Genomic DNA, 23,724 nt, shown 5'->3' on the forward strand with positions numbered 1-23,724 from the left:
CTATATATGGATAACAGGCTACATTAGACTATATACGGATAACAGGCTACATTAGACTATATATGGATAACAGGCTACATTAGACTATATACGGATAACAGGCTACAATAGACTATATATGGATAACAGGCTACATTAGACTATATACGGATAACAGGCTACATTAGACTATATACGGATAACAGTCTACAATAGACTATATATGGATATCAGGCTACATTAGACTACATATGGATAGCACGCTACATTACACTATATATGGATAACAGGCTACATTAGACTATATATGATAACTGGCTACATTAGACTATGGATAACAGGCTACATTAGACTATATATGATAACTGGCTACATTAGACTATATATGATAACTGGCTACATTAGACTATGGATAACAGGCTACATTAGACTATATATGATAACTGGCTACATTAGACTATGGATAACAGGCTACATTAGACTATATATGATAACTGGCTACATTAGACTATGGATAACAGGCTACATTATACTATATGGATAACAGGCTACATTAGACTATACAGTATATGGACAGCAGCAGTCAATACAGCAGGTTGTGGTGATGATGATACTGATGTCTCTGTTAACTAATGCTACTACCAGTACTGAACACAAGGGTCAACAGTGTAACATAATATGATAGTGGCATGTTGTAATACTACAGACATCAGTGTTTGTGTGATTAAATGTGACTTTGTCAAGTAGACAGTGTTGTGTTTCACCATTCTATCTGATGTAATTCCAGTTTGTAATATTGATATTAGCCCAACATTATTGAGGACATTATTATTAGGAGGCTGCAGTAATGTTGAGATGCCAGTTGGGAGAACTCTAGTCTAGAACACTGGAACCTTCAGTACCACTTTGATGCAGCTGATGAAGAGTGTAAATGGAATGTGTTTGTAGAATAGAATGAATGACATCATGGAACTGACCAAATGTAAATGGAACTTTGACCTGTTCCATGTAGAACTCAGAGGGACAAGGCAACACATTCTGAGATATTATAAACATTCCATATAGAATAGTCAACATATTGTTAACATGGTTCTGTATTTAAATAAAAGTGGAAATGGGGGACATTGTGTCCATTATAGAAATGTAGGGCCCATTTTAATACAGTAACCTCCCTTCTCTGACATGCTGTTCTGGTCCTCATGCATGTTAATGTCTTAAAGAGGAAGTAGAGGCCACTTTTGCATCAGCTACTTGTGTTCTATTTTAAATATGTATCAACCACAGAACTGACAATTACTAGCAGTTCCCACTCACTACCAGTCAGTTGACTCACTGTACAAGACCTCTCCCCTTCACTTCACTCTGTCAGTACTCTTGACAATGTCTTGAAATATAGTTTTGGGTTATTAGTTTGTAGCTATAAGTCATATACTTGAGGGTAATGTATCATTTTACTTCTTGTTATGTTTTGATCTGTGTTTTGGTTGTTACATCAGGGTCAGTATTCATAAAGTGTCTCAGTGTAGGAGTGTTGATCTACATAGTGATGAGATGATTAACCAGGGTAAAATAGACATGCAGACAAACATTGTAACACTGCAGTGTGTGTCTGTCTGTCTGTCTCCCTGTCTCCCTGTGTGTGTGTGTGTGTGTGTGTGTGTATGTGTGTGTGTGTGTGGGGGGGGGGGGGGGGGGGGGGGATTTGTACATTGCTAGACATGACCACCTTGTTGACCTGATTGCCAGAGAGGTGAGACAAGTAGTCTCACCATCATCACACATCCATAAACATTGTTGTGTCAGGGGAAGCTGGTTTGATGTTGATTATGATGTGTTTTCCTGTGAGCCAAATACGCCAGATATTGTATTGTGGGGGCAGGAGAGGTGCTCATTGTGGAAGTAGGTTGCTCATTTAACTACTACATGGAGCAGGTCTTTACAGAGAATCTGCTTAAATACCAGCCCCTCGTGGTGCTTGGACAGCCTGGGTGGAGGTGCTAGCTGGGGGAGCTGATATTTGGCTGACACAGTCTGGCAGTGTGTGGCCTCCAGATTGAGGTTCTGAGAAAAACTAGGACAAAGCAACTAACTAGGTACTGCTCTGTTTCAGCTGTCATGCATTTTCAAGGAGGTCATTTCTAGACCCTTGAGTGGCATACATGGCATACATACAGTGTGTGTGTGTGTGTGTGTGTGTGTGTGTGTGTGTGTGTGTGTGTGTGTGTGTGTGTGTGTGTGTGTGTGTGTGTGTGTGTGTGTGTGTGTGTGTGTGTGTGAGAGTCACTTGCTGTTTATCCTCACAGCTTGGTGATAGCAGCTATCATTCAACCTGGTGGTCAGTCTTTAGGCTGCTGTACAGCTTGACGGACCGTAGAGGATTGAACATTTATCCTCCTATATTTGGGGTTCTGAGACTAAAACAGCTTCAGAACTATCAATGTAGAAATATGTGTTCACAGTAGCACACATCTGATCAATAAGTGATTGCTGTTGATGATGATGATGGTGATGACTTTATTGTATCCATTAGGACATTCTTTTGCATCATACATCATGTCAGTTTAAATAGACAGACGTAGACAGACATGCAACACATCACACACATTACATACATAGTGCAATAGACTTACAGACAGACAGCATTCACATAGACAACCATGTAGCACAATACAACACAACACAATATGAGCCTGGTTCATTTTCAGTAATGAGGTCCTGTACCCCATTTACAGTTTCTACTTCAATGTATCAGGTGGAGTTATTCACCAGCTATAGAGTGAGTTGTTGTTTATGTTTCTAAGACTGCAGGGTGGGAGATGCAACAATGTCCTTGAGAACAGCAGGAAGTGTGTTGGTGGTCTTTCTCTGGTCTGTAGCAGGTATGGTCTCAATCTTATCTTTTAGTTGCTCTGTTTATCAATCTACAGACATTTCTAAAAGCTTAACCATTTTTATGTTCTACTGGCGACACATTTGGCATCTCCACTTCACTTTAAACAGTTATCTTTAACACCTCACTGAGTTAAGCTTATCTGTGGTTTCCATTCACACTCAACCAAAGAGTATCAATGTCTCAGTTCAGCAACTATGGAACAACGTGTTAGTGTGAGTCAAAAGACCTTGAACTTAATGTAACGTCCTTGTGATGTCTAACTGTGTTTCAGTGGTACTGGGGCAGATTGGCTGGAGTGTTACATACACCACTCAGAGTATCTGTACCTTGAAGGGGTCAACAGTGGAGATGTCCTGCTCTTACACATATCCCAGAGGTACAGTCACATCAACCTTCTGGTTCACTAAAATTAATGCTGAGGGGAATCCTGTGAGTCTGAGTGATGACCCAGACTACAAAGGTCGTGTGACGTACCGTAGTGATAAGACGAATGGACACACCCTGAGAATCACACACCTGAGAGAGAGTGACTCAGCTACATGCAAGTTCAGCGTTATAACAGATCAGACTGGAGGGAAATATACTGGTGATCCTGGAGTCACTCTGTCTGTCACAGGTAACATTCTATTGTCTGATGTTCTGTTTAATCTTCATTGTCCCTTTAGGTCTGGAAATGGTCTTGATTTGTATTAATCTATTAAAAGTAATGAGCTGGCGCACACCCAGAGAAATGTATTTAGTGTAGAGGTGCTGACTAACGGAGAATAAACTGGAAGCTATAACAACACACCCAGAGAAACTGATTTAGTGTAGAGGTGCTGACTAACAGAGAATTAACTGGAAGCTATAACAACACACCCAGAGAAACTGATTTAGTGTAGAGGTGCTGACTAACGGAGAATAAACTGGAAGCTATAACAACACACCCAGAGAAACGTATTTATTGTAGAGGTGCTGACAGATGGAGAATAAACTGGAAGCTGTAGCAACACACCCAGAGAAACTGATTTAGTGTAGAGGTGCTGACTACCGGAGAATAAACTGGAAGCTATAACAACACACCCAGAGAAACTGATTTAGTGTAGAGGTGCTGACTAACGGAGAATAAACTGGAAGCTATAACAACATACCCAGAGAAACTGATTTAGTGTAGAGGTGCTGACTAACGGAGAATAAACTGGAAGCTATAACAACACACCCAGAGAAACTGATTTAGTGTAGAGGTGCTGACTAACAGAGAATAAACTGGAAGCTATAACAACACACCCAGAAAAACTGATTTAGTGTAGAGGTGCTGACTAACGGAGAATAAACTGGAAGCTATAACAACACACCCAGAGAAACTGATTTAGTGTAGAGGTGCTGACTAACGGATAATAAACTGGAAGCTATAACAACACACCCAGAAAAACTGATTTAGTGTAGAGGTGCTGACTAACGGAGAATAAACTGGAAGCTATAACAACACACCCAGAGAAACTGATTTAGTGTAGAGGTGCTGACTAACGGAGAATAAACTGGAAGCTATAACAACACACCCAGAGAAACGTATTTAGTGTAGAGGTGCTGACTAACAGAGAGTAAACTGGAAGCTATAACAACACACCCAGAGAAACTGATTTAGTGTAGAGGTGTTGACTAACGGAGAATAAACTGGAAGCTATAACAACACACCCAGAGAAATGTATTTCGTGTAGAGGTGTTGACTAACAGAGAATAAACTGGAAGCTATAACAACACACCCAGAGAAACTGATTTAGTGTAGAGGTGTTGACTAACGGAGAATAAACTGTAAGCTATAACAACACACCCAGAGAAACGTATTTAGTGTAGAGGTGCTGAATAACAGAGAATAAACTGGAAGCTATAACAACACACCCAGAGAAACGTATTTAGTGTAGAGGTGCTGACTAACGGAGAATAAACTGGAAGCTATAACAACATACCCAGAGAAACTGATTTAGTGTAGAGGTGCTGACTAACGGAGAATAAACTGGAAGCTATAACAACATACCCAGAGAAACTGATTTAGTGTAGAGGTGCTGACTAACGGAGAATAAACTGGAAGCTATAACAACACACCCAGAGAAACTGATTTAGTGTAGAGGTGCTGACTAACGGATAATAAACTGGAAGCTATAACAACACACCCAGAAAAACTGATTTAGTGTAGAGGTGCTGACTAACGGAGAATAAACTGGAAGCTATAACAACACACCCAGAAAAACTGATTTAGTGTAGAGGTGCTGACTAACGGAGAATAAACTGGAAGCTATAACAACACACCCAGAGAAACTGATTTAGTGTAGAGGTGCTGACTAACGGAGAATAAACTGGAAGCTATAACAACACACCCAGAGAAACTGATTTAGTGTAGAGGTGCTGACTAACGGATAATAAACTGGAAGCTATAACAACACACCCAGAAAAACTGATTTAGTGTAGAGGTGCTGACTAACGGAGAATAAACTGGAAGCTATAACAACACACCCAGAAAAACTGATTTAGTGTAGAGGTGCTGACTAACGGAGAATAAACTGGAAGCTATAACAACACACCCAGAGAAACTGATTTAGTGTAGAGGTGCTGACTAACGGAGAATAAACTGGAAGCTGTAACAACACACCCAGAGAAACGTATTTAGTGTAGAGGTGCTGACTAACAGAGAGTAAACTGGAAGCTATAACAACACACCCAGAGAAACTGATTTAGTGTAGAGGTGTTGACTAACAGAGAATAAACTGGAAGCTATAACAACACACCCAGAGAAACTGATTTAGTGTAGAGGTGTTGACTAACGGAGAATAAACTGTAAGCTATAACAACACACCCAGAGAAACGTATTTAGTGTAGAGGTGCTGAATAACAGAGAATAAACTGGAAGCTATAACAACACACCCAGAGAAACTGATTTAGTGTAGAGGTGCTGACTAACGGAGAATAAACTGGAAGCTATAACAACATACCCAGAGAAACTGATTTAGTGTAGAGGTGCTGACTAACGGAGAATAAACTGGAAGCTATAACAACACACCCAGAGAAACTGATTTAGTGTAGAGGTGCTGACTAACGGATAATAAACCTTTAAGCTATAACAACACACCCAGAGAAACTGATTTAGTGTAGAGGTGCTGACTAACAGAGAGTAAACTGGAAGCTATAACAACAAAGAGAGTCGCACACTCCATATGTATAACCTCCCAGTCATTTATTGTGTAAAAACCACCAACGTTTCAGCATCACCTTCTTCAGGGTAAATGTATTGCATCATATGATGACACTAGACAACAGGTGATTCAGGTTGATGTTGTCTACTCCAGACCTGCAGGTGAAGGTGACTCCTTATTCAAAGATTTCAACATGGAAGACACTGACCTGTAGCACCACCTGTATTCTGACTGGTAACCCCACCTACACCTGGTACAAGAACGGACAGATTATAACTGAGAACACTTTACCCTTCTCAGTCTACCCTTATGCTGTAGACAGCTACTCCTGTGCTGTAATAGGACATGAGGACCTTCACTCTCCTGTAGTGTGTGAGTGTTTATTTAAATAATCATTGTAATACTGTATAGTCTGTGTGTGTTGGTTTCACTTTGAGAACTTGAGAACTTTTAGCATTTCTAGAAAGAACTGAGAATATAATCCAGTTGACCTCTTGTTATGTCACTGTGTTTCAGGTGTTCAGGGTCAGAGCTGCAACAGAGTGACTTACACCAAGAGGAGAATGTGTGTCTTGAAGGGGTCAACAGTGGACATATCCTGTACTTATGTTGGTTATAATAGAGTCAAATCATCACTTTGGTTTAGTCCTAAACAGAGATCTAGGTGGAGTAATAAGTTGACACCTGAGGACCTAACCAGAGACCCAGGGTATGCAGGTCGTGTGGAGTACACTGGAAGAGAGAGTGGAACATATGAAGGTCCCTCCTCCCTGAGAATCACAGATCTGAGAGAGGAGGACTCAGCTGAGTATCGCTTCACTTTTAAAACTCAAAACTTTGAATGGGGTCAGAGTTTCCCAGGAACAACTCTGTCTGTCACAGGTAATACTACACTGTATGATACAACTGTAAATCATAATGAATTACAGGAGAAAATATATTAACCATCCTGTTAACACAGAGGTGTATGTGGTTTTATACATATTGTTTCAGGTCTGCAGGTGAAGGTGACTCCTGCTGCAGAGGGACAGAAGACATTGACCTGTAGCACCAACTGTACTCTGACTGACAACCCCACCTACATCTGGTACAAGAATGGTACCATAGTAAAGGAGGACACTTCCAGCCTGTACTCAGACTCCTTTAGTGATGCAGACAGTTACTCCTGTGCTGTAAAAGGCCATGAGGATCTCCACTCTCCTGCAGTGTGTGAGTGTTTCTTTAATTAACAATTCTGTATAACCTCTGTGTGTGTTGGTTTCACTTTGTCATTTGAGAACTTTTAGCATTTCTAGAAAGAACTGAGAATATAATCCAGTTAACCTCTTGTTGTGTCACTGTGTTTCAGGTGTTCAGGGTCAGAGCTGCAGCAGAGTGACTTACACCAAGAGGAGAATCTGTGTCTTGAAGGGGTCAACAGTGGACATATCCTTTACTTATACTGATTATTATTCCACCACATCAACATTCTGGTTTAGAAGTGATAAGGCGACCCCTGAAGACCTAACCACAGACCCAGGGTATGCAGGTCGTGTAGAGTACACTGGAACATACAAAGGTCCCTTCACCCTGAGAATCACAGATCTGAGAGAAGAGGACTCAGCTGAGTATCGCTTCACTTTTAAAACAAACAACCTTGAATGGGGTCATAGTTTCCCAGGAACAACTCTGTCTGTCACAGGTAATACTAACCTGTATTTTACAATAGTAAATCATAATACTACACTTACAGAACATTATGATATACTGGTAATACTACACTTACAGAACATTATGATATACTGGTAATACTACACGTACAGAACATTATGATATACTGGTAATACTACACTTACAGAACATGATGATATACTGGTAATACTACACTTACAGAACATTACGATATACTGGTAATACTACACTTACAGAACATGATGATATACTGGTAATACTACATTTACAAAACATGATGATATACTGGTAATACTACACTTACAGAACATTATGATATACTGGTAATACTACACTTACAGAACATTATGATATACTGGTAATACTACACTTACAGAACATTATGATATACAGGTAATACTACACTTACAGAACATGATGATATACTGGTAATACTACACTTACAGAACATTATGATATACTGGTAATACTACACTTACATAACATGATGATATACTGGTAATACTACACGTACAGAACATTATGATATACTGGTAATACTACACTTACAGAACATGATGATATACTGGTAATACTACACTTACATAACATGATGATATACTGGTAATACTACACTTATAGAACATGATGATATACTGGTAATACTACACTTACAGAACATGATGATATACTGGTAATACTACACTTACAGAACATTACGATATACTGGTAATACTACACTTACAGAACATGATGATATACTGGTAATACTACACTTACAGAACATTATGATATACTGGTAATACTACACTTACATAGCATTATGATATACTGGTAATACTACACTTACAGAACATTATGATATACTGGTAATACTACACTTACAGAACATGATGATATACTGGTAATACTACACTTACAGAACATTATGATATACTGGTAATACTACACTTACATAGCATTATGATATACTGGTAATACTACACTTACAGAACATTATGATATACTGGTAATACTACACTTACAGAACATTATGATATACTGGTAATACTACACTTACAGAACATTATGATATACTGGTAATACTACACGTACAGAATATTATGATATACTGGTAATACTACACGTACAGAACATTATGATATACTGGTAATACTACACGTACAGAATATTATGATAGACTGGTAATACTACACGTACAGAATATTATGATATACTGGTAATACTACACTTACAGAACATAATGATATACTGGTAATACTACACTTTCAGAATATTATAATATACTCGTAATACGACACTTACAGAACATTATGATATACTGGTAATACTACACTTACAGAACATTATGATATACTGGTAATACTACACTTACAGAACATTATAATATACTGGTAATACTACACTTACAGAATATTATGATAGACTGGTAATACTACACGTACAGAACATTATGATATACTGGTAATACTACACGTACAGAACATTATGATATACTGGTAATACTACACTTACAGAACATGATGATATACTGTAACTACTTTATCTCTAGTAGTAGTAGGTGGAAATGATGAGGTTTGTTCTTTTATGTTGTTATTCTCTCTTCATTCAGACCTGCAGGTGAAGGTGACTCCTGGCACAGTGACAGAAGGATCATGGGTTACACTGACATGTAGCACCACCTGTACTCTGACTGAAATCCCCAACCCCACCTACATCTGGTACAAGAATGGAGAATACCTATTTTCTGACTCCTCTCCCCAGTATCACTACTCAGCCAGTAGAGGAGGTTCTGACAGCTACTCCTGTGCTTTAAGAGGCCATGAGAAACTCAGCTCTCTGGAAGTCACAGTGGGTGAGTGTGGTGATTTACCTCCAGAGGTTTCCTCTCTTATTGTAAACAGACTTGATATTTTCAGTCAATTCAGATTACTGATTTATAAGTAGCTATAGCTCATTAATATGTAACATGTTAGTACTGAAGACTACTGAGAATCATACAAATAAGCTAATATCATCACCATCTTCACCATCACCATCACCATCATCATCATCATCACCACCATCAACATCATCATCATCATCATGTGCTTCATCATTTGTTCCAGATACTTCTTCTCTGAGCTGCTTGAGTGTGACCTACACCAGTAGAAGCATCTGTTTCTTGATACCATCAGTGGACCTGCCTTGCACTACCATACATCCCACAGGTTGGACTGTTATCTTTAAGTCATTTTGAGTCATTTTGTCCACTACAGAAGGAAACCAGAAAATGTGTGTTTATTTGCTCTTATTCAGACCTGCAGCTGAAGGTGACTCCTGACACAGTGACAGAAGGATCATGGAAGACACTGACCTGTAGCACCACCTGTACTCTGACTGGTAACCCCACCTACATCTGGTACAGGAACGGACAGTCTCTTGCTTGGTCCACTTCCCAACAACACTCTGTCTGGAGTTCTAAAACAGAGAGTTACTCCTGTGCTGTAAAAGGCCATGAGGATCTCCGCTCTCCTGCAGTGTGTGAGTCTGGAATCTATTGGGATAATTTGTAGCTAACCTTTCTTTATAACAAAGTAAGGCAATTTTCTAACTTCAAGGTATGTGTGAACAAAACTATTTAATATATTTTCAGGTGCTCAGGGTCACAACTGCTGGAGGGTGACTTACACCAAGAAGAGAATCTGTGTCTTGAAGGGTTCCATAGTGGACATATCCTGCTCTTACACTCATCCCAATAGTTATATAGAACAAGGTTCATTCTGGTTTACAAAGAAACACCCTGTAGATCTCAGTTCATATCCAGAGTATGTAGGTCGTGTGGAGTACAATAGAAAAACAGAGAACCACCACACCATGACAATAACACACCTGACAGAGAAGGACTCGGCTGAATACAAATTCAGATTACTAACAACAAATCAGGGGAGATTTTCTGGTGTTCCTGGTGTGATGTTGACTGTCACAGGTAATAGTCCACCTAGAGTTAGTACTGTAATAGGACAAGTCTAATCACATGAGAAGCCTGTCTGGAGTCAAATATGACTGATGTTTCCTCTTAGATATCCTGTTGGAGATGGATCCTACGTCTGTGTCAGAGGGGGAGAGAGTCACACTGAGATGTAGAACCCAATGTACAGTCGGTCTCAACCCCACCTACATCTGGTACAAGAACAGACAACGTCTAACCAACCCAGTCAGCAGTTATAACAGTCTGATCCTAGACCCAGTCACCAGTTATAACAGCCTGATCCTAGACCCAGTCACCAGTTATAACAGGCTGATCCTAGACCCAGTCACCAGTTATAACAGCCTGATCCTAGACCCAGTCAGCAGTGAGGATGCAGGGAACTACTCCTGTGCTGTAAAAGGCGTAGAGAGAATCCTCTCTCCAGAAGAGACTCTGACTGTCAGATGTGAGTACATGGGGTGTTGATATATCTACAGTGAAATTCATTGATATCATCTCTCTAATACATGGTTCTACATGTCAGTGTAGTATACTAATCTATACTAATTTACATCATCTCTGTAATACATGGTTCTACATGTCAGTGTAATATACTAATCTATACTAATTTACATCATCTCTGTAATACATGGTTCTACATGTCAGTGTAATATACTAATCTATACTAATTTACATCATCTCTGTAATACATGGTTCTACATGTCAGTGTAATATACTAATCTATACTAATTTACATCATCTCTGTAATACATGGTTCTACATGTCAGTGTAATATACTAATCTATACTAATTTACATCATCTCTGTAATACATGGTTCTACATGTTAGTATAATATATTAATCTATACTAATTTACATAATATCTGTAATACATGGTTCTACATGTCAGGGTAATATACTAATCTATACTAATTTATATATACTAATCTATACTAATTTACATAATCTCTTGCTTCCTTACATGGTATATGAGTTGTTATTTTTCTGTCATCTTCAACACCAGATGGTCCAAGGAAGACCTCAGTGTCAGTCAGTCCCTCTGGTGAAATAGTGGAGGGCAGTTCAGTGACTCTGACCTGCAGCAGTGATGCCAACCCACCTGTGGACAAGTACATCTGGTACAAGAAGAACGTAACCTCACCAACAGCCTCAGGACAGAGTTACAGCATCACTAACATCAGCTCTGAGGACAGAGGAGAATATTACTGTGAGGCCCAGAATGGAAGAGGATCTATGAACTCTACAGCTCTGATGATCATTGTAGCAGGTAAAGTTACATCTTCAATACTTCAATACAAATTGACAGGTTTCAAGCTGATCTTAATCATTGAGTTTTGACTGATTACACTTTGGTTTATAATTGTGTGTTGGCTTATGATGTCACAAGTATTATAAGATCCCAAAATATTAACATGCAATGTGTTGATTTCTATAATGTGTTAGATTTTAGATTTTACGAACATGCCATGTACTCATATCATCCATATTGTATTATAGGGAAACAAACCTCAGTTGTGACTGCAGCTGTAGGAATCATAGTGGTTGTTCTGGTTCTCATCCTCTGTCTCTCTGGACTCATGTGGTTTAGGTGAGTGAGATTGCATATTTTTTTATATAATTTCACTTTGGTCATTGTAAATTTTAATTTGTTCTTAACTGACTTGTCTAGTTAAATAAAGGTTAAACAAATAAAAATAAAAGTAACTTAATTTATTAATTGATTGATATCTTCATACATTCATTAATGTACAACAGGAAGAAGGCCTCCACAACCACCTCCAACACAAGAGACACAGCAGACGATGGACAGGTGAGTCTGTTGGAATCAGAAGATGACTGTGATGACTGTGTATTCTTTGTGGGACATTTCCACTCCTCACGTTGTCTGTTCTCTCTCTCCATCAGGGAGACTCTAGTCCAGTGTATGAAAATGTCTCAAACATGGCCATGAACCCTACAGCAGCACAGAAAGCAGCCACAGACGACCAGGATGATGTTCACTACGCCAGCGTCCACTTCTCTCGTTCCAAAAACCAGGAAGTGCCTCTGTACTCCACCGTCCAGCTGCATCCACCCCAGAAACAGGACCAAGATGTCCAATACGCTGCTGTGAAATTCAACCTCCTCAGTGCTGCCACCCAGTGAGCTTATTCTGCCATTACAACAACATGGAGTCAATACTAGAACATTGTGAACACACAGCATTAAAGGAGAAGTTTCTTTGTTTACAACCAAATCTGGATGGGGGGGTGGGGTGGTGGTTGGAAAGTCGAATCTCATTTACTGTATTTCTACACAATTAAAACACTTTTAAATGGTATTTGGAAAACAGAAATAAACAAGCAAAAATGACCCCAGCCATTATCATCTTGGCTGCTGTAGGTTAATTCACCTCTACAAACAGACAGCCTATTATCTATTCAGTTGTATTGTTGTACACCTGAAAGGGAGAAAATATGGGAATGATTCACTGACACACTAATCACAGAAGAAAGAGAAACGTGGGACATTTTCAGAACTGTATTGTTTGCGTGTTGATAGTATTATAATGTAGGACTACAGGGAAGATAGGTCCTGTGGAGGTGTTCATATTGAAACATAATATTTTTTGTGTTCCTAAAGTGTTTGATTAGATCAGTACAGATTTTTATCAGGGGACCCCACATGGGCACCGACTCCAAGTTTGGGGACCACTGTAAAAATCTCTTTCTCTGCTTGCTTCCTCTCTCTCTCTCTCTCTCTCTCTCTCTCTATGTCTCCTCTACTTCCACCTGCATGCATTGCAGGCTGCCTCTCCACTGAGTGCCACATCACTGTCTCTCAGTATTCTACTCTCTGTAAAGGACTTAGTAGCGTATTTGTTGCTCCGTTTAACGTTAGCTTCTTACTTCATCCTTCTAGCTGGCTAAGTAATACCAAATAGAGACCTTCAATGTTACCTTAATAGAAGTGTCTGCCGGCAGCTATCCTCCGACCTGACTGACTGACTTACAGTATGTATCTATAAGAGACTATTTACCAGTTGTGCACTCATTCTCAGAGAGTGATTTGTTGCTTGGGGGATGTCTGTAGACACAGCAGGAGTCGCGGGACAGTTTAAAACATTGTCTTTTGTCCAGCATCTCGCAAACATACTGTCAGCAGAGCAACCTGTGAGCTGGGGTATTTAGTTTCATGTCGCCCTCGGCCTGTGCCGCGAGAAGGGGAATTAGATACTTGAGAGAATGGTGAATGTGCTGCAAAAAGCAAATCAGGGAGGCAGATCCAGGGGAAGCAGGCAAACATAACAAACAAACCACAGTTAATGATTCCACTTGATCACAAAGAGACAGGAGTGATTAGTCAGATCAAGAATATAAGCTTTGATCAATGCTGAAAGCAATATTTAGATGTTGATGCGTAATTCATTTTCTTTATTGTGTACAGTATTTGTATTAGGCAAATATTATTATTATTTTCAAATTAGAAATAAGTGAACGAGGTACGAACGTCGGTGTCCTCATATGTAGTTATGGCCTTGTGCTCATTGGAGGATTAGACAATGATGATGTCATCAATAATGCATATTCTGCATTAAGGTAATTCATGCCTCAACAACAGAAACAGGATGAGGATGTGCAATAAGCTGTTGTGAAATGTAACCGCCTCACTGCTGCCCCCCAGTGACCATATTCTGCGTTAAGGTCATTCATATGCTGCTTCTTATTGTAGGAGATGTCATCAATGTGCAAAACAGTTGACACCCAGTGACCACTAGTGCTGTCATTTCCTTCAACTACCAACCCAACAATGGACATCTCAAGACAATTCCAATGACATGTCTATAATGAGGGAGTGATGTGATTATGGTTGACGAACTGTTCTCTCTGCATTCCAAATGGTACACAGGTTTTGTTTCATTTCTGTTTCTCTCTCTTCAGACCCGCAGCAGCACAAGCAGCTGAGGAGGAGCCCTCTGTGCTCTACAGTACAGTCATCAAACCCAAAACCAAGAAGACCTGAACACAATAAAACCCAAACCAGAGAAGAACTCAAAACAACAAAACCAGAACCAAGAAGACCTGAACACAACAAACCCAGAAACAAGAAGACCTGAACACAACAAACCCCAAACCAGAGAAGAACTGAAAACAACAAAACCAGAACCAAGAATACCCGAACACAACAAACCCAGAACCAAGAAGACCTGAACACGACATACCAGAACCAAGAAGACTTGAACACGCCAGGTTTGACAAAAACCTTGTATATCTGGAACCTTATATTTTACTAAGTGACATAAGGCCTGAGGGGGTGTGAAATATTGTCCATTATAAACCGGGTGGTTCGATGCCTGAATGCTGATTTGCTGAAAGGCGTGGTATATCAGACCGTATACCATGGGTATGACAGAAAATGATTATGTACTCGTCTATTACATTGGTCACCAGTTTATAGTAGCAGTAACGTTTTTGTGCGTCATACCCGAGGTATTTTGTCTGATATACAGTACACACTTCTGAAATGCTGTTTCAGCCAGTCAGCTTCCAGGAACCAAACTACCCAGTTTATAACAGTATGGAATAAATATGCCATATATATATATATATATATATATATATATATATATATATATATATATATATATATATATATATATATATATATATATATATATATATATAAAATATACTCCATAAACCTCATATACGCCATCTGGCAGGTACTTTTAACCAAAATCATACACTCAGTCATTACAGTCATGTGTGCATAAATCTTTCATATGGAAAGTCCCAGCAGGAATAGAACCTGTGAGCCATGCTGTACAAACTGAGTCACACAGGACTACTGTATTCACACTTAGAGTAGGAGAGCTGATCTAGGGTCAGTTATGCCTTTTAAACTATGATGAATAAGAAAGTGATTAAAGACTGTATATGAGACTGTATGTGAAGTCTAACAACAAAATATATTGTGTTTCTATTGTATTGTATTACTTCATATTGTACTATTAGATGATACACATAGTAGAAGGTTGATGGATTTTTTTATAAATCGTTTTAATTGTTTTATGACAAAGTTATGACATGATTTTGCTTCAAAGTCCAGGAAAGAGTTCTGCTTATTGCAATATTTCTTATCGCTTTTATTTAAAAACATTTTTGTTAACTAATGTCTGAAGTGTTACATTTATAAACAAATACACTTTTAAGAATAAACATAATGTTATAACAGTATTTTCTGTGGAGAAAAATTTCAGAGTTTTCAAAATCACACCTCTTGTACTGTACTATACAGTAACTACAAATAATACATTTATATTGGTGTGGAGAGCAGTAGTGTTTTATTCACTATCATCATCATCATGTCAGTACAAAATATACAAAGACACTTTAAGAAGGAGCACACAACCAATTACATGAAATATTATTTATTGTCATTTTTGAAAGACACAGACACAATATGACATGGAGGGTAGTTCCATTCCCCCCAGAAATGTCCGGGAACTTGCAGGTGCCTTGGTGGAAGAGTGGGGTAACATCTCACAGCAAGAACTGGCAAATACGGTGCACTCCATGAGGAGGAGATGCACTGCAGTACTTAATGCAGCTGGTGGCCACATCAGATACTGACTGTTACTTTGATTTTGACCCCTCCCCCCTTTGTTCAGGGACACATTATTCAATTTCAGTTAGTCACATGTCTGTGGAACTTGTTCAGTTTATGTCTCAGTTTGTTGAATCTTGTTATCTTCATACAAATATTTACACATGTTGAGTTTGCTGGAAAAAAAACGCAGTTGACTGTGAGAGGATGTTTATGTTTTTGCTGAGTCTCTGTGCCTTTACCTGTCATTTATTAGCATGAGCTAGCTAGCCTGCTAATACTATGTAGCCTACCGCTAATGATAATGCTAAGTTTACATGGGGGCTGTTCAGTCTGATGCAATTATCTCACCTTTCAGTACTTACTGGTGTAATTGTTTGCTAGAGTGGGAGTGCCTATCCAACATGGTGGTTATTTTCCAGGCCTGGTACTTTATTCTAGCCTAATAGCAGACTTGACATGGCTAATGCTAGCTTCAGGCCCTGCCTGGGCCTGCTTACCATTTAGTCATCATTGTTCATTGATATGTGATTCAGCCACTACAATAGTATGCATGTGTTAGGGTGTGTTTCTTTCATATCATCATTGGCTCATTGGTGAAATTAGCATTATGACAATATATTTAATTAAGTCAATGAAAACCTCTAATTAATGCAATTGCAGACAGAAGTTGACAATCAGGAACATAGCACGCATGTTTCTGAGTAAGTTCTGCATCAAACAAAAGGTCTCCAGTGGTTTTATTAAACCCTAAGTCACGCCCTGGTGATGTCACTGCCTACATCATCATCCTCTACTCCTGGGACCAAAACCATGCCTATAAAGTTGTATAAACAGGGCCTTTATTGTTAGCTAAACACTTAGCAGTAAATGCTCCCTTTCCCCAAAGTTGATTTATTGTGGAATGTTTACCTAGTCTTATCTCCTTCACTCCCCTGCAGAGTTCTGTCTAAGTAACACATTTCTAAGAAGGGCCTCTTTATAATGAGGCAGAGAGAGAGAGAGAGAAAACTAAAATACAAATGTAGAACAATACTAAACTTCTACAATGAATATATATGTACAGTGGGGAGAACAAGTATTTGATACACTGCCGATTTTGCATGTTTTCCTACTTACAAAGCATGTAGAGGTCTGTAATTTTTTATCATAGGTACACTTCAACTGTGAGAGATGGAATCTAAAACAAAAAAACAGAAAATCACATTGTATGATTTTTAAGTAATTCATTTGCATTTTATTGCATGACATAAGTATTTGATCACCTACCAACCAGTAAGAATTCCGGCTCTCACAGACCTGTTCGTTTTTCTTTAAGAAGCCTTCCTGTTCTCCACTCATTACCTGTATTAACTGCCCATTTCCCCATTACCAGTAAAACATAATCAAAACCTATTTCTTTCACTTACTTGCTGTACTGTTTCGTTGTTCATTGTTCAGTCGTTTCTTTCTCAACCAGGATTTCTATGGAGCACCGTTTGGTTCTTTGCTATGGACCGAAGTTTGGGTCTTTTCATGTCAAAAAAGATAAGCGTCAAATAACACTATTTGACATGTCAAATAAGCTTGTTGACCAATCAGAACCTGAATGACTGCACATCACATAATAATTTAACTCGTTCATACATTTTTTACGTAGTTATTACACTCGTATTTCATATGTCACAACGATTCATCGATACGTATTCCATGATGCTGGTAAAGTTGTCTCGCGCACCTACAGTGCTGGTCAGAAAAAAAGCTAGCTCATGGATGCAAACAATGTTCTTCCCCAAAAAACATAGCAAAATGACATAATCTGTTTCAGTAGCTATAGTTAGCTAGCTAACTATATAGCTAGGTGTCATCATCTAAAATAACCCTAATTTATAAGACAGTTCTTATTTGATTAATGGTGGTCGGACCCATCTATGTGAAGCTAGCCAAAATAAGGATTAGTCACAATAGTGGACTTTGCAGTTAGCCTTCAAAGTTTGGCATAATTCTGCTATTTGTATTCATTTGCAACACTCTCAATGACATGCTTTTATTTTGGAATTCCACTATTGTGCCTAATCCTTATTGTAGCTAGCTTCACAACACATAACCCAGTCCGGTTGAGCCCCACTAGCCAGATGAAGCTAGCTGGCTGCTTATAACGTTAGCTTTGGGCAACAGGGTTAAGTAGCTGGCTAGCTATTTATTTTCATGAACTGAAGTTCAATTTCAATAGGCGAACAAGTGGCAGCCTAGCTAAAATTTACTCACAAGAATTCCCGTGTGGCACAGTTGGTAGAGCATGGCGCTTGCAACGCCAGGGTTGTGGGTTCATTCCCCACGGGGGGACCAGGATGAATATGTATGAACTTTCCAATTTGTAAGTCGCTCTGGATAAGAGCGTCTGCTAAATGACTTAAATGTAAATGTAAAAAATTCCTAAATCATTGCTAAGAATAATGAAAATGACTGCAGTTTCTACTGGTCATTGTTTTCAGGCTGGTTGTATTGGTGCTAGGTACCAAGTTAAAGCTAGCTACCCCAGAAGCTGCAGTCGAACAAATTATGCTTTAAAAAAGCGGTATGGTAAACACTTTGTTCATGGCCGGGGTTTGCTTGTTTGCTGACTTTTTGTACAGCTTTGACAGTGCTACTGTATCTATTATGACACGCAAAGACCCAGACGGTGTTCGATAGTATGTATGTTGTGAAGCTAATAGCAGTTACGCTATTACTGTGTAACCCCGGTAGGGCAACATCTGAAAAAGTGCACACTTGGTAGTGTGTACCGGTGCTCGACCAGTCGGCAAAAGCCAATTTCGCCTTTGAGTTGTGTCACTGAAATGTTCTTACTCTTTCAGATGACTGCTCGACTTGTTGACTGCTCGACTTGTTGACTGCTCAACTTGTTGACTGTTCAACTTGTTGACTGTTCAACTTGTTGACTGTTCAACTTGTTGACTGTTCAACTTGTTGACTGCTCAATACACACAGACGATATTGTGGTTAGGTTAGGAATGCTGTGTTGCATGTGTAGCGGCAAATTTTATGTGGCGTCATTACATCATGTACCTACGTTATATAGGTATGCACGTCAGCTTTGTCATCGGTTTTGCACATCGGTGTTAAACTAGACATCGGGCCGATACCGATGTTGCCATTTTTAGCTAATATCGGCCCATCCGATATGTTCACCGATATATCGTGTATCCCTAGTATAAATATGTACAGCACTTGTTGAATAGGATGGACTTGACTAGAGCACAGTATATACATATGAAATGGCTAAAACAGTATGTAAACATTTTCAAAGTGACCAGTGTTCCATGTCTATTAACATAGGGCAGCAGCCTCTAAGGTGCAGGATTGAGTAACCGGGTGGTAGCCGGCTAGTGATGGCTATTTAACAGTCTAATGGCTTTGAGATAGAAGCTGTTTTTCAGTCTCTCGGTTGCAGCTTTGATGCACCTGTAATGACCTCGCCTTCTGGCTGATAGCGGGGTGAACAGGCCGTTGTTCGGGTGGCTGGTTTTTGATAATCTTCTTGGCCTTTCTGTGACACCGGGTGCTGTAGATGTCCTGAAGTGCATGCAGTGTGCTCCCAGTGACCGTTGAGCTTATTGCACCCCCCTCTGGAGAGACCTGCGGTTGCGGACGGTGCCGTTGTCATACCAGGCGGTGATAAAGCCTTACAGGATGCTCTGAAGGGTGCATCTGTAAAAGTTTGTGAGGGTCTTTTTATTTAATTTTATTTATTTCACCTTTATTTAACCAGGTAGGCAAGTTGAGAACAAGTTCTCATTTACAATTGCGACCTGTCTTTGGGGCCAAGACAATTTCTTTCAGCCTCCTGAGGTTGAAGAGGCACTGTAGCGCCTTCTTCCCAACACGGTCTGTGTGGGTGGACCATTTCAGATTGTCATTGATATGTAAGATGAGGAACTTGAAGCTTGTCACCAGGGCCCAAAGCTTAATGATGAGCTTGGAGGATACTATGGTGTTGAAGGCTGAGCTGTAGTCAATGAGCAGCATTCTTCCACACAGTAGATATTCCTCTTGTCTAGATGGTATGCGGCAGTGTGCAGTGCAATGGCGATTGCATCATCCATGGATCTATTGGTGCGGTATGCAAATTGCAGTTAGTCTAGGGTGTCGGGTAAGGTTGCGGTGATATGATCCTTAACTACCATCTCAAAGCACTTCATGATGACAGAAGGGAGTGCTGCGGGGTGATAGTCATTTAGTTTAGTTACCGTGGCTTTCTTGGGTGCAGGAACAATGGTGGACATCTTGAAGCAAGTGGGGACATCAGACTGGGATAGGGAGAGATTGAATATGTCCTTAAACACTCCAGCCAGCTGATCTGCACATGCTCTGAGGACACGGCTAGGGATACATTCTGGGCCTGCAGCCTTGTTAGGGTTAACACGCTTAAATGTCTTACTCACGTCGGCCCATGTCGGCGGCACTGTGTTATCCTCAAAGCGGGCGAAGAAGGTGTTTAGCTTATCAGGTAGCAAGACGCCGCTGTCCACGACATGGCTGGTTTTCCATTTATAATCCGTGATTGTCTGGAGTTCCTGCCAAATACGTCACATATGATATTGGCATGTTGTACTACTACAGAAATCAGTGTTTGTGTGATTAAATGTTACTTTCAGGTGTGCTGCTGATAGGGAAATAATTAATACCAATACCATAAATTTGGTCTGTTGCAAAACGTTTTGTAACATAAACTGTCTACTGTATACTCTAGTAACCAAACAGAGCAAACAGAAAAAAAGGGGGGAAGGGACCTATGTGAATTTTTCCAATAGACACTGTTTTTGTTGCAAACCTTTTTCAGATTGTGGTAAACAGTTTCCATTGCAAAACATTTGCAACAGTCCAAATGTTTCACAACAGTCTGTGACTAATGACAACACCCCAGGACCAGGATTAAGAAACACCAGCCTTAACAGTCAATACAGCAACACTATGGTGATTATACTGATGCCTCTACTACTAGTATTGTACACAAGGGTCAACAGTTAAACATCATTATAGTGGATGTTGTACTACTACAGACATGTGTGGTTAAATATGACTTTGTCAAGTAGACAGTGTTGTGTTTCACCATTCTATCTGATCTATTTCCAGTTTGTTATGTTTTATTAGTCCAACATTATCGAGGACATTATAATTAAGATGGTGAAGTATAATTGAGATGCCAGTAGGTGGAGCTCTAGTCTAGAACACTGGAACCTTCAGTACCACTTTGCTGCAGCTGATGAGGAGTGTAAATTGAATGTGTTTGTAGAATAGAATAAATGACATCATGGAACTGACCAAATGTAAATGGAACTTTGACCTGTTCCATGTAGAACTCAGAGGGACAAGGCAACACATTCTAAGATATTATAAACATTCCATATAGAATAGTCAACATATTGTTAACATGGTTCTGTATTTAAATAAAAGTGGAAATGGGGGACATTTGTCCATTTTAGAAATGTAGGACCCACTCTAATACAGTAATCTTCCTTTTCTGACATGCTGGTCTGGACCTCATGCATGTTAATGTCTTAAAAAGTTGGAAAGGACAGTTCTATATCAGCTTCTTGTGTCCTGACTACTTTAAATATGTGTCAACAACAGAACTGACAGTTGCTAGCAGTTTCCACACACTGCCAATAAGTTGACTCACTGTACAAGACAAGACACTTCCCTCTGTAAGTACTCTTGACAATATCTTGAAAAATTGTTTTTGGTTAAAAGTCATATACTTGAGGGATTGTATCATTTTACTTCTTGTTATGTTTTGAGTTGAGTTTTGGTTGTTACATCAGGCCCAGTATTCATAAAGGTTGTCAGTTCAGGAGTGTTGATCTACATGGGGAAGAAATGATTAACCAGGGTAAAAAAAATGCCCATGTGTGCATATGTGTATGATAACAGGCTACATTAGACTATATATGGACAACAGGCTACAATAGACTATATATGGACAACAGGCTACAATAGACTATATATGGACAACAGGCTACATTTAAGCAATAAGGCCCGAGGAGGTGTGGTATACGGCCGATATACCACGGCTAAGGGCTGTTCTCAGCATGACGCAACACGGAGTGCCTGGATACAGCCCTTAGCCACGGTATATTGGCTTTAGACTATATATGTATAATAGCAGTGTTGTAAATCCGGTCGAGAGACCACATATTGAGTGTCTAGGTCTTGTCTCAGTGTTGGATACATTTGTACTTGGTCTTGGCTCAGTCTCGCGAGGACTTGTCTGTAAAAGTTAAAGATGTTCCAGAGACCAGCGGAATAAAAAACGAATTGTCAGCTTCCATTTATTCAGTCAGCGCATAAAACCGCTTCGGCAGGCCAAATATATACACTCCTTTCTTGAAACATTAGCATCTTAATAGTCTTTCTATCTATTATAGACATGTTTGCGCAGTGGCGAACCTATAGGGCTTCAGTGTGTGTTTTTATGAACGGCCACAGTTGCAGTCACCAAACGCTCTGAATAACATGACAACCTAACCCGCTCTGCTAGTGCAAGTAATGTTCAGTGAGCTGTTCTATCTTACATAGATGTCTGAAAGTAGCTAGCAGGTTAGCCTGCGTGCTAGACTGCTGTTGTTAGTACATTCGGATCAACCCTTAAAGAGATGGGGCTAAAGCTTAAGAGGGTGTGAACGATGCTGAATGGGTGTAGACAAAGGAAGGCTCTTCAATAGTAGTACCAAAACATTCAAAGGTTATTCTCTCAAAAGTGAGTTTACAAGTAGATCAACTTTCAAAGCAAAATTACTTTTCCATTGTTCCTCAACTGTAGTGTGTGATAAAACATTTTGTAGCTCTGAGTTTCTACTTTTATCCAATGTAAAAAACACAATTTCTAATGTTGCTACATAATACCGATTTGAGCCGGTCAGTCACATTTGTGATGCGCATTTGTCACCCGATTCTGGAAACTAGGCGTATGTCGCAAGTCACGACTTCACAGGAGAGCTGTTTGAACATAAAAACATTTTTTTTATCAGAATGCGAACATGTGAAATGTCATGTGCCTAAAAAAATCTAACTTGTAGGCCATCTGTAAATACAAATAAAATTGTTAAATTACGAGCCTAGTTGGTTTAGTGACAGAAAAAGTGAGCAACCTTCCCGTTAGCCATGATTGGCTGAGATAATGAGTTGGCTGGACATGCCAAGAGATGAGTTTGGATTGGTCTGCCATATAGCACGCTATTGAAGCTGATCAGTATGTCTAGGTAATCGTGTCAAACACAAGCTGTTTTTTAAAAATGTATTGTATAGTAAAACTGCATAAACCTAATGTCAAGTTAGTGTACTGTTAACTAGCTAATGTTAGTTGGCTGGCTCGCTAGCTAACGTTATGTGTATGCTCTCCACTTTCTGGAGGACCGAGTTTTGAAATCAGTGGAATGTGAGTACAATAGCTAAGGAGTCGGAGAAAACACCAGTCTGGATTATATCGTCAAACTAAG

The 23,724-nt window shown here is 39.5% G+C and overlaps 1 protein-coding gene across 1 annotated transcript in view; it reads left to right on the top strand.

Annotated features, from left to right (window-relative positions):
* Positions 1-23,724, top strand: part of LOC129863318 (uncharacterized) — an 87,045-nt gene that overhangs the window by 43,633 nt on the left and 19,688 nt on the right. Inside the window, exons 17-27 of the mRNA XM_055935208.1 lie at positions 3,158-3,488; positions 6,193-6,411; positions 6,556-6,564; positions 7,033-7,206; positions 7,388-7,720; positions 9,302-9,544; positions 10,752-11,105; positions 11,664-11,927; positions 12,158-12,248; positions 12,416-12,470; positions 12,566-12,801. Coding sequence (XP_055791183.1) covers positions 3,158-3,488; positions 6,193-6,411; positions 6,556-6,564; positions 7,033-7,206; positions 7,388-7,720; positions 9,302-9,544; positions 10,752-11,105; positions 11,664-11,927; positions 12,158-12,248; positions 12,416-12,470; positions 12,566-12,801 — 2,309 coding nt within the window. The remainder of the gene's footprint in view (positions 1-3,157; positions 3,489-6,192; positions 6,412-6,555; positions 6,565-7,032; positions 7,207-7,387; positions 7,721-9,301; positions 9,545-10,751; positions 11,106-11,663; positions 11,928-12,157; positions 12,249-12,415; positions 12,471-12,565; positions 12,802-23,724) is intronic.

Source organism: Salvelinus fontinalis, chromosome 10, assembly GCF_029448725.1.
Source record: "Salvelinus fontinalis isolate EN_2023a chromosome 10, ASM2944872v1, whole genome shotgun sequence".
Lineage (NCBI taxonomy): Eukaryota > Metazoa > Chordata > Actinopteri > Salmoniformes > Salmonidae > Salvelinus > Salvelinus fontinalis.